The 17,370-nt window shown below is 41.6% G+C and overlaps 1 protein-coding gene across 1 annotated transcript; it reads right to left on the bottom strand.

The window, feature by feature from the left end:
* Positions 1 to 829: 829 nt before the first annotated feature.
* Positions 830 to 11,158, bottom strand: CCDC43 (coiled-coil domain containing 43). The gene is made up of 5 exons (XM_025986870.2): positions 10,880 to 11,158; positions 6,578 to 6,665; positions 5,553 to 5,688; positions 4,072 to 4,130; positions 830 to 2,437 (listed from the first exon to the last, which is right to left on the bottom strand). The coding sequence occupies exons 1-5, from the start codon at positions 11,081 to 11,083 to the stop codon at positions 2,250 to 2,252; spliced, it is 675 nt and encodes a 224-aa protein (XP_025842655.1). The 5' UTR covers positions 11,084 to 11,158; the 3' UTR covers positions 830 to 2,249.
* Between the last annotated feature and the right edge of the window lie 6,212 nt (positions 11,159 to 17,370).

Genomic DNA, 17,370 nt, shown 5'->3' with positions numbered 1-17,370 from the left:
CTCTAGGTCTATCATAAATAAATAAATCTTAAAAAAAAAAATAAAATTGCCTTGAATTCTATCAGCATCCTTCTCACTTGAATAATCTGCCTATAAAGTTGTAATGGGCTGGAATTAATGTTATGAATGAAATCTTGGTTCTGGCCTAAAATGTCCATCATACTATATAAAAATACTGGTTGTTTAAAATTTGCCCTTTGCAATATTGAACATTTTAGACATAAAGGATTTATTAGCACCTGAATTAAATGAATAACCTTACTCAGCCTAATGAGCTGATCCTTTTTTCCTATTTAAACCTTAGTTCAAAAAATAAATAAATAAAATAAATCTTAGTTCAAGTATACACCTAACTGTAATATACATAATAGAGTCCCATAAGAACTGGCTACTATTATAACACTAAAACAAGTATTCTTCAGGGGTCCATGGATATAACCTGGCTCTGCTTCAGATACCAAAATCAAGGTGAGAATAAATCAAAAATCCAAAATAAGGGTTAATCAAAGAGGTGCTCTCATAAGCTATCTGTAGCCACAGCCTATTGCTACTGTCACAGAAGACAAAGACTCCAACATAAGCACTTGTAAGGACTTCAAAGTCAATTTACTGACTTCCAAAAAAAGTTAATCTTGCTAATCTCCTAATACCCAACCTCACGGAAAGGAAAGTGGAGGCAGAGAATTTGATTCTAGGAAGAGGTTCAACTAACAGGAGAGCGTATTGGGCTAATCAAAACAAAATATAAAGCAAAATTCAACACACTGCTAAGCGACTGTTCACACATTTCAATGAATAGCTGGAAGGAATCAGAGTAAATCAGAAAACAGTGATTTAAATAGTTTATTTTTTTTAAAAGATGGTTACTTTTTAAAAATGCAATGCCACGGTTATAGGAGTGTATAGAGATGACACATCTTTTCCTTAACCATGTTTTTTGACCTTCTGCACAAAGGTAAAAAATTTGGTTAACCTCTTGGTTAATGGTATAAAACAGAGGTTGGCAAACTTTTTCTCTGAAGGGCCACACAGTACATATTTTAGGTTTCATAGACCACAAAAGGTCTCGGTCATATATTCCTTCTTTTACAACCCTTTAAAAATGCAAAGTCCATTGCTGACTTGCACTATGCAAAAACAAACAGCCAAATTTGCTTGCCTGCAGTAGTTTGCCAACCTCAGGTATACAATACCTCTTTTCTGTCTTGTCAGGGAGATTGCTCCCTTCAGGTTTCTTGAGTCGGCTGCCTGAAGAAAAGGCCTTATTTACAATTGAATGTGGCTTGTGACAAAAGTAGAAATGGAGAGTTTCTGCTCACTTTGGACTCTCCCAGGTTTTTCCCATTCACTCATTAAATTTGTTGAGCACCCACAAAGTACACTCTTAAATATCTTTGTGTTAGCAGAGATTTCCAGTGTTTCTTCCTTAAACACATGGTTCCTGAAGTTTCTCTCAACCTATAATTATCATGTCTTTATACTCCTGTTTTAGGGCAGATCAGGATTAAAATCTCTACTAGCACTCAAGGGCTCATGATTATAAAAAATGAATCTAGCTAACAATGATATTCTTCCACTCAATACACATTCTTTTTCAAAATCAGCCTCGATGAGGAAAAATATGTAACTATCTTTATTTTTTAAAAAGATACTTCTTTTCCCTCCCACGGGCTGAAGCTTTAAAAAAAAAAAGTCAAATCTAGAATATCTACATCATTTCTTCCATTTTCATAGTTCGTTGCCATGTTAACATAATATCTAGATCCAGGTAGGGCTCTTCATTTGTTTTCTATTTCATCCATAAAATAATACATTAAGGGGTAAATGCTACTTTCAAAGTACTTTACACTCCCAAATTTCATCTCAGGAAAGGAGTGGTCATGATTCTGCTCCTTCAGGATGAAAACTGTCAAGCTTTCTGAATATTTCTGCTATTTATCCTAGGTGAGGGAAGACTTGTAAAGTGGCCAAAAGGAGCCAGGACTTCAGTATTAAAATATAAAAGTTGCCCCCATTCCAGATCTTTGGTACAGACATCAACTTCAATAATCTGATTACCCACACCACAGAGACATGGCACATGTTGTAATTAGAAGTGTTTGTGATTTTCCTTTTGACCATGTAAACAAAAGGGAAATGCCTTGGGAAACCACTTTGCAATGTTCTCTCATTTCTCTTAAATACACGTGTGCACAATCACTTCTCCCTTTGATCAAGTCAATGAAGAGAAAGAACAGAGTGGACCAAGGTTATCGCTTCCGCTCCCCTCTTTGTGTCCTTTTCTTTTCCTTTTCCTTGCGCTCCTGCTTGGCTAGTTTGTCCCTCTCCCTCTGCAGCTTGTCCTGTTCCTTCTTCCTCTGGGACTCATCCCGAAGTGAGTCTCGCTCCAGTTTTCGGGCATTGAGGACATCTTCCACATTGGTGTTTCGGAACAGAGCTACAGGTGAGTTAAGGGATTAGGATAAGGTCATACAGTCCCAACTACCACTCTGTCCTTATTCTCTCTCTACATATTTCTAGTCTTTAAAAGAAGTCCTTATGATAATTTATCTTTGGTCAAATGGGGATTCTTGGAACTACTATTTTAAACAAAAGTTTAAAACTAATCCTCAGAATATAAACCTCAGACTTCTCTAAATTTGAAGGTTAAAAAATTTTATGAAAATGAAGTTTCATTCCAGAATAAGTACTTAGATCATGGCGGAATACTGGAGTATCTAGGCTAGTTTTAGGGAATAGAGTATTAATGTAATTGGCAAAAATTTTATATACTTGGCATTATTAAAATGCTTGAAAAGAGTTGTTTAACCTTACTACACTTTATCAATTTGCTTTTTTTCCCCTAGAACAATGAAGCTTAAGTGAAAAGCAGGTTTTAATAACCACAAACTGGATTTATAAAAGATACGAAATAAGTTTAAGCAGTTAGAAAATACCTAGCCAAAACTCTACCCCTCCTTTCTTAAGACTTTAAAAACACAACCTGGGGGTGCCTGGCTGGTTCAGTCAGAAGAATATTCAACTCTTGATCTCGGGGTCATGGGTTCGATCCCCACATTGGGTATAGAGATTACTAGAAAAAAACAAACTTAAAAAAACAGAAACAACCTGTTACCACCAGACAACTTCCTTCCTATTCTTAAAACATAACATTTTTTTTTGCTTTAGTGCTTTAAAATAAATAAGTTTCCCTGAAATAACCTCCTTTTCTTTGATAGCCCATCATACTTCAGAATTTTTTTTTCTTTTTAAAATGTCTTATTTGAGAGAGAGATAAGCATGTGCACAGGAGTGGGAGAGGCTGAGGGAGAGAGAGAAGCAGACACTTGCTGACTATGGAGCCTGACTGCGGGCTCAATCCCAGGACCCTGGGACTGTGACTTGAGCTGAAGGCAGATACATAACTGACTGAGTCACCTAGGCTCCCTGTGAGGGGAGTCTTAATAGTTAAGTGTCCAACTCTTGGTTTCAGCTCAGGTCATGATCTCAGGGTCCTGAGATCAAGCCCTGCATCAGCTCTGCTCTCAGCAGGAGGTCCGCTTGAGAATCCCTCTCCCTCTCTTCTGCCACTTTTCCCTGCACTCTCTCTCTCTCAAACAAATAAATGAAATCAATCAATCAATCAATGCAGAAGCTTTCATAAGTGTCTGTTGGTAGGGACTTTCCTGAGCACTTCTTTCCATCTGTCCATATTTTTAGCTCAAAAGATTCAGTGTTTGTGTTCTGACAAAATTATACGGTCTTGAGGACCAAGTCAAAATTTCAATACTGTTGGAATTGATTCCACTGCTGGTAACACAGTGCTATACACAGGGAGTAGATTCTTCTGTTCCCTTAGAAATCCTCTCTTAAGAAATCCTTCCTCCCTTCACAGTACATGTTAACATGTTTTCTTTGGTGAAATTTCTCCTTAAAATGACTATTTATGGTTGTCCTCGGAATGGGGCCCACAAAACTGGCCCAACATGAGTTCCTGTTGGTAAAAGGATCCCCCAGCAATGACAGCAAAATAAAAACTGTTCAAGAATATTCAATGGAGAAACACTTGGGGACGGACAAAGAGAAGGATACATTTATCAGAACCAATGTTCATTGTGGTGGCACCTGAATCATCCTTCTCATCGGCTTCGGTGAGCGATGTTAAGGAAAGTTGGATGGAAAGCAAAGGCTAGCACATCCCAGCCCAACATCAGAAAACATTCAGTGAAGTGATGGGTAGGAAAAGCATGCTGAAGAAAAACACTATCAGAGACATGGTGGTAAACCCAGCAGTCATCTTTAGAAGTCTCAAGATTGTTTAGAACTAGTGTAAGATCTCTTCTTAAAATGTGGTTCCCAGAACTCCCTGGGAACTTGCTAGAAAAGCACATTCTTAGGCTCCCCACCGGACCTACTAAATCAGAAACTGGGGAGTAGGGGGCCCAGCAATCGGCGTTTTAACAAGTCGTCTGGAAGAACCACTGCTTAAATTGTTCTTTTCTAGCCCAAGAAAGGAGATTTTGTCATTGGAAACAGAGCTCTGCTGACCCTGGCCAAAAAAAAAAAAAAAAAAAAAAAAAAAAATTACAATAAACCAGAAGACAAGCTGGCCCCAAAAAGCCTAAGAATTATTTCCTAAACTTGTGATGAGACAGCTAACATTTCTGGTATGAGCCCTGCTGCATAAGATTCCACATGCTCCACTCAAGCAGGCTCTGTAAGCTAAGCATCTCCTAAACAAGTTCAAACTCACAGGGAACCAAGCCTGTCCCCATCAATAGCAATTGCCTTTTGCACAGCCCCCAAATTCCAGATTTCTCCTGCGTTAGCTGGGGATTCAGTCTTTCAATTATAAAAAAAAAAAAAATTTCAAATGAAACTGCTCCAGGGATCCCTGGGTGGCGCAGCGGTTTGGCGCCTGCCTTTGGCCCAGGGCGCGATCCTGGAGACCCAGGATCGAATCCCACGTCGGCTCCCGGTGCATGGAACCTGCTTCTCCCTCTGCCTGTGTCTCTGCCTCTCTCTCTCTGTGACTATCATAAGTAAATAAAAAAAATTAAAAAAAAAAGATTAAAAAAAAAAAAAGAAACTGCTCCAAATTTGGGAATCCTTCATTCGAAAATATCCATATTCTAGTCCTGGTTTTGCCACTAAATCTATACATGTCTCTGATCACACATTCATTTCTCACTGTCTCAGTTTCCTTATCAATTGGGAAAAGAATATAAAGATGGATTATGTGTAATACTGTACAGAAACATATTACACAAAGAATCACAGCTATTCCTTAGCTTCTGCAAAAAACAATATAAATGATCCATTATTAAGGCATTATTTCTTTTACACCTAAGTTTTCAGGAACATACTGATTATGTGCTGAAAAATGTTAAGTGTGGTATCAATTATCCCAACATTACTCCTCACACCCACAAAGAGTCATAGATCAGTGCCATTTTAAGGGGGAAAAAAATCACACCAGGGGAAGATTGGCAACTTCCCAGAGCTCACTGAAACCCATCAAACACTTCTGACTCGAGCCTCAGGGAATGGTTACAAGACTTCAAGAAGGATATTCTTCTTCATCTGTCACATCAGCATACTGGGCCAGGAGGGCAGCTTTTCTCTGCTTCTCCTCTTCTGACACCATCCTGGGCTTCACCACAATCTGTGCCTGCTTCTCAATTAGGGTGGCAATGGCCTGTACCTCATCTGGGAGGGAAGGGAAAGGAGGGGCAACAAGGTTGTATGTGAGAGAAAACAAGCTCACCAAACCACTAGTCCACTCAGACAGTGCCTGCAGGAAAGACAACAGCATCTGCTGATTCTTTAGGGCCCTGAGGTTCAAAGGAGGTGCCTTGGGTGCCACTGACAAAGGCAAAGCAAAGACCATGCAGGATAGGCTTTAGGTCTTGTATCCATCTTCAATCAGAGCAGCCCTGCTTTTACCTATTTTATAAATTGAAGTTCTGCTGCTTAAAAAAAAAAAAAAAAAAAAAGGTTGAAAAGCGCTGTATTAGAACCAGAAAAAATTTAGTTTCAAGCATGCAACTTTTTCCCGTCTATTTAGTTGAGAGAGAGAAAAAAAGCACAGAGAGAGAGCACAGGAGCAGTACGGAGGAGCAGAGGGAGATGGAGAAATAGACTCCCTGCTGAGCAGGGAGCCTGATATAAGGCTCGATCCCAGGACTTGGAATCACGAAGGCTGATGCTTAACCAACTGAGTCACCCAGGAGCCCTTGTGCTGGTCCCTGTCATAGTGATGATTATGCCAGGTGAAATTCATAGATTATCTTAAAATAAAATCAATTATTAAGTTAATCATTCTCAAAGAAAAGAGGCAATGGTGTCCAGTAGTGGTTTTTATGCCTGGATCCACATTAGAATCATTTGGGGGAGCTTTAAAAAAAAAAAAAAAACAACCAGGGGCATCTGGGTAGCTCAGTCTAGTAAGCCTCTGCCTTTGGCTCAGGTCATGATCCCACGGTCCTGGGATCCATCTCCACATTGGGCAGAGAAAATTCAAAACCCTCTTGCTCACAGCTGTATAGGAAAAGTTGTCAGAAAAGGGCCTGGAGATTAGACAAACTCCCAACGCTACCTTCTTTTTTCACTTTGGTGACGACATTCTGACTTTCCGACCAACGTTCCACAATCTCCTTGCAGATGTTAAGAAGAGAATCTTCTTCCTAGTTGGAAAAATAGACCAATTAATTTCCTGAGAGAGCGCTCGGCCTGGACAAAGCCCATGCCCAGGACACAGCTCTACCTCTGGTGATAAGGAGTCACCGGGCAGGTTTGAGAGCCACAGAATAAAAAGTATGTTTCTCTTTTCTGAGGTTCAGAAATAATCCTATGTGTGAGTCCACACCTTCTAAGTCAAGAGCACCAACTCCATCCTGCCAAGCTCCAGGGGAAAGGGTTCACAATAACTCAGGACAGTATTCCTCATGCTTCTGGAGCAAAAACCTGTTACCTGAGTTAAAACTCTTCTTTGGGAAATCTTCCTTGGCTGATAGACTTAACTCAGTACATTCTTCAAGGTTTATCAACTTTCATGCTGGAACATATCCATTACCTTGCTCACTCCACCTGAATGAGCAGATGGTCTCCTATCCACACCCACCCTCTGTCCATTTTACACAAGCATACACATTCTGCATGTTGACCAATCTTCCTCCTTAGCACAGTATGATGAAAGGATGTTGGCTTCAGTGTCACACATACTTAAATTCAAACCCAGGTCTGAGAACAAGTTTACCTTTCTGAGCTTCACGTCTTGTCAGGATTTTAGTGAGGATGAATAAGAATGTATAAAATCCCTACCCTGCTTGGTGAAGAATAGGCATTTCAAGTATGGGCATTCTCCTCCATCTTCATTATGGCTGCCTCCACAATCTTCATGTTCTACCCCTCAAAATGAGCTGTCAGAGTTCACATTTACTAAATGCTTAGCATGTGCCAGGAACTGTTCTAAACACCTCACATAAGTACTCAATTTCTCAAACAATCCCAAGATGTAAGCGCTATTGCCACTTTCAATTTACAGATGAGGAAACCAAGGTACAGAGGTTAAGTAACTTGCCCAAGGTCATACAAGTAGCAAATGGATTAAACAGGATTTGAGCCCAAGCAGTCTTATTCTCAGCCATTATGTTAAATCATCTCTCAAAGAAAGTGAGGAGAAGCAGAACACACTTTTTTTTTTTAAAAAAAGATTTTTCTTTCAAGTAATCTCTATATCCAATAAGGGGCTTGAACTCACAACCCTGAGATCGAGAGTCGCACACTCTATTGAAGGAGCCACCCAGGAGCGCCCCTATTTTGGATTTCCTTATTTTGTACCCAGCAAAGGATTCTATCCTCTACTCTGCATTCTTTAAGAACAGATGCCAAATATACAGAAATTCTTTGGACGCCTGGGTGGCTCAGTCAGCGGTTGAGTCTGCCTTTGGCTCAGGCGTGATCCTCGGGTCCTGGGATGGAGTCCCACATCGGGCCCCCTGCATGAAGCCTGCTTCTCTCTCTGTCTGTGTCTCTGCTTCTCTGTGTGTGTGTCTCTCATGAACAAATAAATAAAATCCTTAAAAAAAAAAAAAAAAGAAAAGAAAAGAAAAAAAGAAATTATTTTAGCCCAGAGTTTCCTTTCTTTCTTTTTTCTTTTTTTAGCCCAGAGTTTCTTTTTCTTTTTTTTTTTTTTTTAATTTATTTATGATAGTCACAGAGAGAGAGAGAGAGGCAGAGACACAGGCGGAGGGAGAAGCAGGCTCCATGCACCGGGAGCCTAATGTGGGATTCGATCCCGGGTCTCCAGGATCGCGCCCTGGGCCAAAGGCAGGCGCCAAACCGCTGCGCCACCCAGGGATCCCTAGCCCAGAGTTTCTATTGTTCATGAACCCCCGGCAGGAAAAATAAAGGAAGGAGAAGGAAGGTAAATGAGTAGAGAAGCAAAAGAAAAAGGGTGTTCTCAGAGGACAAGACCCTTTATTTTCCCAGGCTTCACCCAGACCAAAGGAGTTCATTCATCCATTTGTTCATTTATTCATCCAGATGGTGCCTGCCATGTTGAAAGCACTAAGATAGTGAGAGAGATGAATGAGAAAAAGCCCTGGGTCTCATGACACTGACAATTTAGAAGGCTGGTACATATAAACAGGTGCCATAAGATGTAAGACCCCAATTAATGTAATAATCCTACTGAAAATGAAAACTCACCCCTCCATTCCACTCCTGATCTTATAATATTCTTTTTCTCCTAGTGCTTATCATTTTCTGACATACTATATAATTTACTGATTAAGGTTTTCCCTACTAGAATGTTATCCCATCAGGGCAGGGGTTTTTGTTTTGTTCCCTGAGGTACCCCAAACACTTTGGGCAGTGCTTGATAGAGAATAACCCATCAATAAAAACTTGATAATCAATCAATACAAATACCGCTGGAAGGAATTTTTTTTAAAGGATTTAAGATTTTATTTATTTAGATTTTATTTATTTATTCGTGAGACACACACAGAGAGAGAGGCAGAGACATAGAGAAAGGGAGGAGCAGCTTCCATGCAGGGAGCCCGATGTGGGACTCAATCGTGGAACTCCGGGATCATGCCCTGAGCCAAAGGCAGACGCTCAACCACTGAGCCACCCAAGCGTCCCAAAAAAAGGATTAATAAAAAGCATTTATTAACTGTTATTTGCTCCTGACAAGATACAATGTTCTTGAATCTTAACTCAAATTGTTGCTGACAAACTTAATTCCTAATACTGAATTCTAGCCCAACCTGATGATTGATTTAGCAATGCCTTTTGTTTTTTCTGGAAAGGGATTTGGTAAAACAGTCAGTGGCTTGTATATAGAGCCTGACCGACAGAAAGTAAACAGCATTACGAATTATGTGTTTGATATATACCATATTCATTGGCCTTGCTGTTCTGTAAAGTTGCTTCTCAGTTGTTTCATGAACAGGACCCCTGCCTCACCATATAATTCCTGGCCAATTCTTCCCAAAGTCATTTCCTATATAGAAGGGGTTGGGAAAACCAAGAGAAAATTAAGTATGGTGTGTGGATCCAGCAGAGAGAGGGGGAAGCCACCCTTAAAAATGTCTGTGTCTTCCGTAATTCATGTAAACAGAGGCAGATATAAAGAACCAAATCTGGTTTTAGATAACTTTTCTCTCATCTATCAAGACACTTAATAGTCTAAGGCAAACTCATGCCTGCTTTTATCAGCAGCAGACATGCAGTTCTAAATGATGACACCATGAAAAGAACAAGCCAAGGAGCTAATACCAATGGGTACCCAAGTTACTTCAACTTCTTTTTCATGGAGTCTTTAGTAACTTCTAAGCTGGAAATAACAAACTAACTTAAATCGCTTGCCTCACACTATCCCCCTCCACCAACTTGCAATGTCAAGGTCCAGGAAAAGAATTTACTCCATACTGTTCTATCTCCACTGAATTTATGAGCCACATCACAAGCTGTTTTAAAGCTTTCCCATGTATAGGTCAATCTCACCAGAGCAGGCTTTGGGACTAAAAGCGGGACATTGCCAGGAGGCCCTGGGACAGCTGCACTAGTATTATATTTCAACCATTTGCCCAATCACTGAACCAGGTTTCCAACAAGTAACTATAAGCAGAGATGAAGGCAGCAGAATGGTCAGGCTGGAAAAGTGGACAACCAGGTGACTTACTACTTAAACACAGATTAAAGTACACATTTCTGAGTTCTTGAATCTGTTTCTAAGAAGCTGGTACCAAGTTTATCTCTCTTCTTTAAAACTCTTGACTTTATTTCCCACCTCCTCCAGCAAACACTGACAATCTCTGCATCTCTAAATACTATAAAAGATTAAGCACAATATTTGTTTCAGTTCGGCCTAGGCCTAGACCTATACCAAGACTTTTACTGCCAGCTTACCTTTTTTGGACTCTTACCTCCAAAATAGGAACCGAGAGGGTACTTCCTGCAGCCTTTTGTCATGGGACAGCCCTGGACACTGCCTCTTAAAGAGCACAGACATCCCCAGAGCACTTTATTCCCCTCTCTGAACACTGTCAATGGATGGGAATGAGATTGGTCGTTAGGCGTTTATGACAAAACTCTCATTTAGACACTTCAACGCCTTCGGAAGAATACTCACCCAGCTCACCCACAGGCATCCGAGAGGGTCGTGTCCCCAGGAATAAGGGAAAGCCATTCTTCTTTATGCACCTGCAACCTTTTGACTTTCCCAAACCCTGGTTGGTGAGTAATCCCCTTGCCCCGAGGCCCAGACCTCAGAATATTCCTCTCCCAGGTAAGACCACTAATCATTTGGGACACCAGGTATGGGAAAAGGGGTACGAAGTACTGACAAGGGCCGCCAGAAAGCTAACAGGAACGTGTCCGGGCTTCTCACCAAGAAAGCAGAGAGGATACCCTGCAAAGCGTCCAGCTTCTCTTCTTCCTCCTCCTCCTGCAGGACACCCAAGATGTAGGCGCCGTAAACGGCTCGGTCCACTCCCAGCGCCTCCAACCGTCCGTCCAGCCATGACCCAAAACCGCCGTCCCCGCCACCGTCTTTTCCGGAGGCAGCCGCAGGCACTTCGCTGGGCGCCGCCATCTTGGGGTCAGGGTCCTGCCAGCCTCCAGGGCGCCTCCCGCAGTGCCTGACGGGCCGCGCTGTGGGCCCACTGCGCATGCTCCGAGCGAGAACCCACACCCGGTGGAGCCAGTGGACCAGTAGTGACCCGCCTGGGCGTCTTGCGGCTTCTAAATAGAGCGCCTGTTGGCGAACGCACGGTTACGTCATCGCTCAGGCACCCTGGCAGGTGAATATTCTTAACAGACTCTTTTTTTTTTTTTAACAGTTGGGGAAGTTCAGAGAGGTTCGGTAACTTGACCAAAGTCACGCGGCTACTACCTAAATAGGACTGGAACTCAACTTCGAATCCAGCGCCTCGGCTCACCGCACCGAGCTGCCCTTCCGCGCGCGTTCGTGGCATAGATACCAAGTCGCCCACCTTCACACAGCTTTCCAAAGGGAACTCTGTCCGGAAGACCCACCGTCTCTCTCTCTCTCTCTCTCTCTTTTAAGATTTTATTTATTTATTCATGAGAGACCCAGAGGGAGAGAGAGGCAGAGATAAAATGCAGACTCCCTGCAGGGAGCCCGATGGGGGACTCGATCCCCAGACCCCAGGATCACACCCTGAGCCAAAGGCAGATGCTCTACCACTGAGCCACCCAGGCGTCCCAGACCTACCATCTCTTAACTAGCACCACCTTCACCTTCCCATGCGTCGCTCATATCAAAACTCAAGCTCCAGAAAACCTTCCCTGGTTCCCGGCAATCTGTGTTAAGAGCAGTGTGCATGCGGTTGCTTATCTGCTTTTAGCGTGTTAGTACGGGACACTGGAGGTGCTCAATAAATGATCAGACAACCTCAAGTTATTTTTCACTCATTCATTCTATACGTAAACGCCTATCTCTGAGGAGCCTTGTTTACTCTTGGCCATCACTGTGCTAAGTAAGAGCTTTCGATGCATCATTGCTTGTAATCCCCTCAACAACCCTGTGAGAAGATACTCTTATTGTCCCCGTATTCCCCGTATTAAAGATAAAGAAACTGAAGCACAGAGTCTCAGAGCTACAGGAAGCCTAACTAGAGGCAAGGAGCTTGTGCACAGCAGCCAGAGCCTCAGCTGAACTCTGCGAACCACCTGGCTCCGTGCAGAAATGAATTACCCAAGAACCTAGGTTGGCTTTTCCTGAACTGCAGAGAGGCTGGTAGGTCATGAACCTGACTCCTTCATTCACTAAATGTTTGAGTACTACAGCATGGCATTGCTTGTGGGCACCGCAAATACAAAGATAAATGTCACAAAAATCTCTGCCCTCGAATGAGGCTTCAGTCCAGTGAGAACAGGCATTTTTTTTTAATATTTTTTTTATTATTATTTATTTATGATAGTCATACAGAGAGAGAGAGAGAGAGGCAGAGACACAGGCAGAGGGAGAAGCAGGCTCCACGCACCGGGAGCCCGACCTGGGATTCGATCCCGGGTCTCCAGGATCGCGCCCTGGGCCAAAGGCAGGCGCCAAACCGCTGCGCCACCCAGGGATCCCGAGAACAGGCATGTTTAACAACAATATGGTGACATGTTTTAATGGAGCTTTGTCCAATGGAGGCTGCAGTAGGGTGCCTAGAAGATGAAGTTGAGGTTACCTGTTGGAGTTACTTGTTGGAAGCTGTGGAGGTGGCTGGCTGCCTAGTGGAGATGGTACTTTTACTTTAATTTGTTTAAGATTTTACTTATTTCAGATAGTGAGCGAGAGAGAAAGCATGCAGGAGCAGGGAGGAGTAGCAGAGGGAGAGGGAGAAGCAGGCTCTCCACTGAGCAGAGAGCACAACTAGAGGCTCGATCCCAGGGCCCTGGGACAATGACCTGAGCCACTCAGGTGCTCTGGTGCGTATACTTTTTTGAAGAATGAATAAAACTTCTTTAGGCAAAAAGACGAAGAGAGGGGATCCCTGGGTGGCTCTGCGGTTTGGCCCCTGCCTTTAGCCCAGGGCATGGTCTTGGAGTCGCAGGATTGAGTCCTGCATCCGGCTCCCTGTGTGGAGCCTGCTTCTCCCTCTGTGTCTCTGCTTCTCTCTGTGTGTGTCTCTCATGAATGAATAAGTAACATCTTAAAAAAAAAAAAAAAAAAGACGAGAAAAGAAGACCCGGATGCAGGGAACTGTGCACAAAGGTTTGTTAGAGTCCTCCAGTGGTTGATGTACAGCTTGAGCAACAGAGTTCATAAAGAAGATATGCAGGAGATGACAGCAAGAACAGGGGCTTCTGTACTTTGCAAAGGAACTCTTTTTTTTTTTTTTTTTTTTTTTAAGATTTTATTTACTTATTCATGAGAGACACAGAGAGGCAGAGACAGAGGGAGAAGCAGTCTCCATGCAGGGAGCCCGATGTGGGATTTGATCCCGGGATCACACCCTAAGCCAAAGGCAGATGCTCAACTGCTGAGCCACCCAGGCATCCCTTGCAAAGGAACTCTTGAGAGAGTTCTCTATCCTTATTGAGATAATGTAAATGAATAGACATGGAACATTAAAATTTAGCTCAGGGGCAGCCCCGGTGGCGCAGCGGTTTAGCGCCGCCTGCAGCCCAGGGCCTGATCCTGGAGACCCGGGATTGAGTCCCACGTCGGGCTCCCTGCGTGGAGCCCGCTTCTCTCTCTGCCTCTCTGTCTCTCTGAATGAATAAATAAATCTTAAAAAAAAAATTTAGCTCAGAAGTACAGGATAGTGTGAATATTAGCTCCATGGCTGCTATGTGGTCCCTAAGTTAAAATGTGACAGTAATGGAGTCAGAGGCCAGAGTCAGTCCCCAAACAACACTTGCCTGTTTCAGTCCTCAGATACAGCTTCGATTATATATATATATAATTTATATATTATATGATTATAATCATATATATGATATGTATTATATGATTACATATTGTATGGTATATAATTATATATATATATGATTTCATTTTTAAATAATCTCTACACCCAACCTGAGGCTCAGACTTACAACCCAAAAATCAAGAGTCACATGCTCCATGACTGTGCCAGCCAGGTGTCCCCTCAGATATATCTTCTAACCCAGTGGCTGTCTTATAGGTGGGGCATGTCAGTCAACAGACTTGGGAGCCATCATGATTCAAGGGTTGTAGTTTGAGGTCAGTGCAGAGCCCCTCAAGCAGAAAAGTACCATGAAATTTTGTTGGCTTTTCTCTTAATTTTTATTTTGAAATAATTACAGACTCATGGGAAGTTGCAAAAATAGTACATAGAAACCAGTGCACCTTCACCCAGTTTCCTTCAATGGTAACATATAACTATGTTACAATATCAAAATTAGAAAATCGATACTGAAAAAAAATCGATACTGGTACTATGCACAGATTTTTTTTTTTATGCACAGATTTTTGAAGGCATTAGGAGCTTCTCCCAAAACTGAATGAAGATTCCTCAGACCCTGCATTAAAAACAAAAAAGCCTCAGGGTGCCTGGGTGGTGCAGTAGTTGTGTGATGTGATGAGCACTGGGTGTTATATGCAACTGATGAATTACTGAACTCTACATCTGAAACTAATGATGTACTATATGTTAGCTAATTGAATTTAAATTTTAAAAAAAAGTAATTGCTCATGGTTAAAAAAATCATACAACTGGAAAAGTGACAGAAATCTTACAGAAAAAAATCAAAATGACTGAACTATAAAAAGATGTTGACGCATAGTTTTTAAAATATGCAAATTAAACTTGGAGATGAGATAACCATGTTTACTTCTCAGATCAAAAAGTTTGATAATATGCCATGTTGATCTGTGATTGAGTAGCAGGCACTGGAAAATGTTGGAGCAGGAGGTAACTCAATACAATCTCCTTGGAGGGCAATTTGAAAAGAGCCAGCATTTCTATAACTGGGAATTTATTATAATATATACATGTGTGCAGAATGACCTGTTTATAAGATATTCATTACAATGATGCTTATTGTAGTGAAAGGACATAAATAGTCTCCATTCTGTGAGTGGGAGACTGGCTCAAAAGAGGCACAAAAAGAAGTACTGGACAGCTGTAGAAACGGAGGAAGCTCTTTATGTACTGATAGGTAACAAAACTCAAGATACATTGTTAAAAAAGTGAGGCTCAGAACAGTATGTAATGTTTGCTACCAATTGTGTTTGAAAAGAAGGCTGGGTAAGGGAAATACATATACATACATGTTCTTGCATGTGCATAAAATATCTTGGGAAAGATACACAGGGGATAGGAGGATGATTGTCACTGAGACAGAGAACTCAGGGAAACTAGGTTCAAAACATCTTGTTTTAAAACTATAAGCAGGGCACCTGGATGGCTTAGTTAAGCAGCTGACTCTTGATTTTGGCTCAGGTCATGACCAAGCGCTGTATCAGGCTCTGCATTCAGCAGGGCATCTGCTTCTCCCTCTGCCCTGCCCCCAACGTGTAATCTCTCTCTCTCTCAAATATATATATACACATATATCTTTTTAAGATTTTATTTATTTATTCATGAGAGAGAGAGAGAGAGAGAGAGGCAGAGACACAGGCAGAGAGACAAGCAGGCTCCATACAGGGAGCCCGATGCAGGACTCGATCCTGGGATTCCAGGATCACACCCTGGGCTGAAGGCAGGCACTCAACCGCTGAACCACCCAGGCATCCCTCAAATAAATATTTTTAAAAATAATAGAATTATGCAATGTTGTATTTGTTTACCTTGCATCTTTTTTTCCCCCCAGAAATAAAGCCTACTTGAATACTTCCTCCAATCTCATTTTCTTCCCTTCCTTCCCAGAGGTAACCACTATTCCTGAATTTGGTGTTTATCTTCCTCTGGAATTTTTTTAAGATTTTATTTATTTAAAAAAAAGATTTTATTTATTTATTCATGAGAGAGAGAGAGAGAGGCAGAGACACAGGCAGAGGAAGAAGCAGGCTCTATGCCAGGAGCCCGACGCAGGACTCGATCCCGGGACTCCAGGATCACGCCCTGGGCCAAAGGCAGGTGCTGAACCGCTGAGCCACTCAGGGATCCCCGTGTTTTGAAACAGTACATATTACAACATATATATGTATGTATCCATATTACAACATATATATGTATCATATACATGCATATATATGTATCTGTAGGAATATGTCACGTTGTTTTTGCATGTTGGACTTTTCATTCTGCAGTGTGCTTTTTTCCCCACATAAAATTGTTTAGAATATTTATCCATGTTAATACATGCAGCTCTTATCCATACATTTAAACCACTCTTTAGTGTTCCACTGCTTGAATATATCCCAGTTGATCCATTCCTTTGTTGTTGGGCATTTAGATTATTTACTAGTTTCCCAAATAGTGCTTCAATTAACATTCTTATATATATCTCTTTATGTCCTTGTGGGAAATTTTCTCTAGGCCAATAAGCATCAAACATACATTTCTTTAAAAGGTTATTTATTTTAGAGAGAGAGCACAAATGGAGGAGAGGCAGAGGGAGAGAATCTGAAGCCGACTCCCTACTGAGCATGGAGCCTGATGCAAGGCTGGATCTCAGGATTCTGAGATCATGACCTGAGCTGAAACCAAGAATCAGCACTTAGCCAACTTAGCAAACTGTGCCACCCAGGTGCCCAGCATCAAACATATTTTTCCCACATACTCAGCAGGAAAAATATTTCACTATGCATTTCTAATGTACAAATGTGTATTTATGAATCACTATAACAAATTATTATGTCCATGATAAGACATACAAAAAGAATTATGGGGGCACCTGGGTGGCTCAGTGATTGAGTATCTGCCTTTGGATAAGATCCTGGGGTCCTGAGATTGAGTCCCGCATCCGGCTCCCTACAGGGAGCCTGCTTCTCCCTCTGCCTATGTCTCTCTCTCTCTCTCTCTCTCTCTGATAAAATCTTTTTTAAAATGCAATAAATGGGGCACCTGGCTGGCTCAGTCAGAAGAGCATCCAACTCTTGATTTCTGGGTGATGAGTTTGAGCCCCATGTTAGGCATAGAGATGACAAAAAGAAATGAATAACATATTACAAAAATCATACATATTACAAAAATCCTTAGTGAAAATAATGTGGTTGCGTATGTATGCTTCATTACTTTCCCCACTTTTTTTCTTTTTGATTATGGTAAAATGTACCTAATATAAAATTTACCAAAAAATAAAAAATAAAAAAACGAAAAAAAATAAAAAAATAAAAAAATAAAATTTACCATCTTAACCATGTTTAAGTGTATGGTTCAGTAGTGTTAAGGATTCATCACTGGCAAGAATATCTCTTGAATTGAGCGATTTTTTTCACTCATTGGCCAGCTGCCT

The sequence above is a fragment of the Vulpes vulpes genome, chromosome 2, assembly GCF_048418805.1.
Source record: "Vulpes vulpes isolate BD-2025 chromosome 2, VulVul3, whole genome shotgun sequence".
Taxonomy (NCBI): domain Eukaryota; kingdom Metazoa; phylum Chordata; class Mammalia; order Carnivora; family Canidae; genus Vulpes; species Vulpes vulpes.
The sequence above is the reverse complement of the archived record's forward strand: the minus strand, read 5'-3'. Positions and strand labels throughout refer to the sequence as shown.

Coding starts and splice junctions, on each gene's coding strand:
- CCDC43 (XM_025986870.2), bottom strand. CDS start 11,083: ATGGCGGCGCCCAGCGAAGTGCCTGCGGCTGCCTCCGGAAAAGACGGT. Junction 5,689..6,577: donor CACCAAAGTGAAAAAAGAAG/GTAGCGTTGGGA, acceptor CTTCCCTCCCAG/ATGAGGTACAGGCCATTGCC. Junction 2,438..4,071: donor GAACATTGGTTCTGATAAAT/GTATCCTTCTCT, acceptor ACTCACCTGTAG/CTCTGTTCCGAAACACCAAT.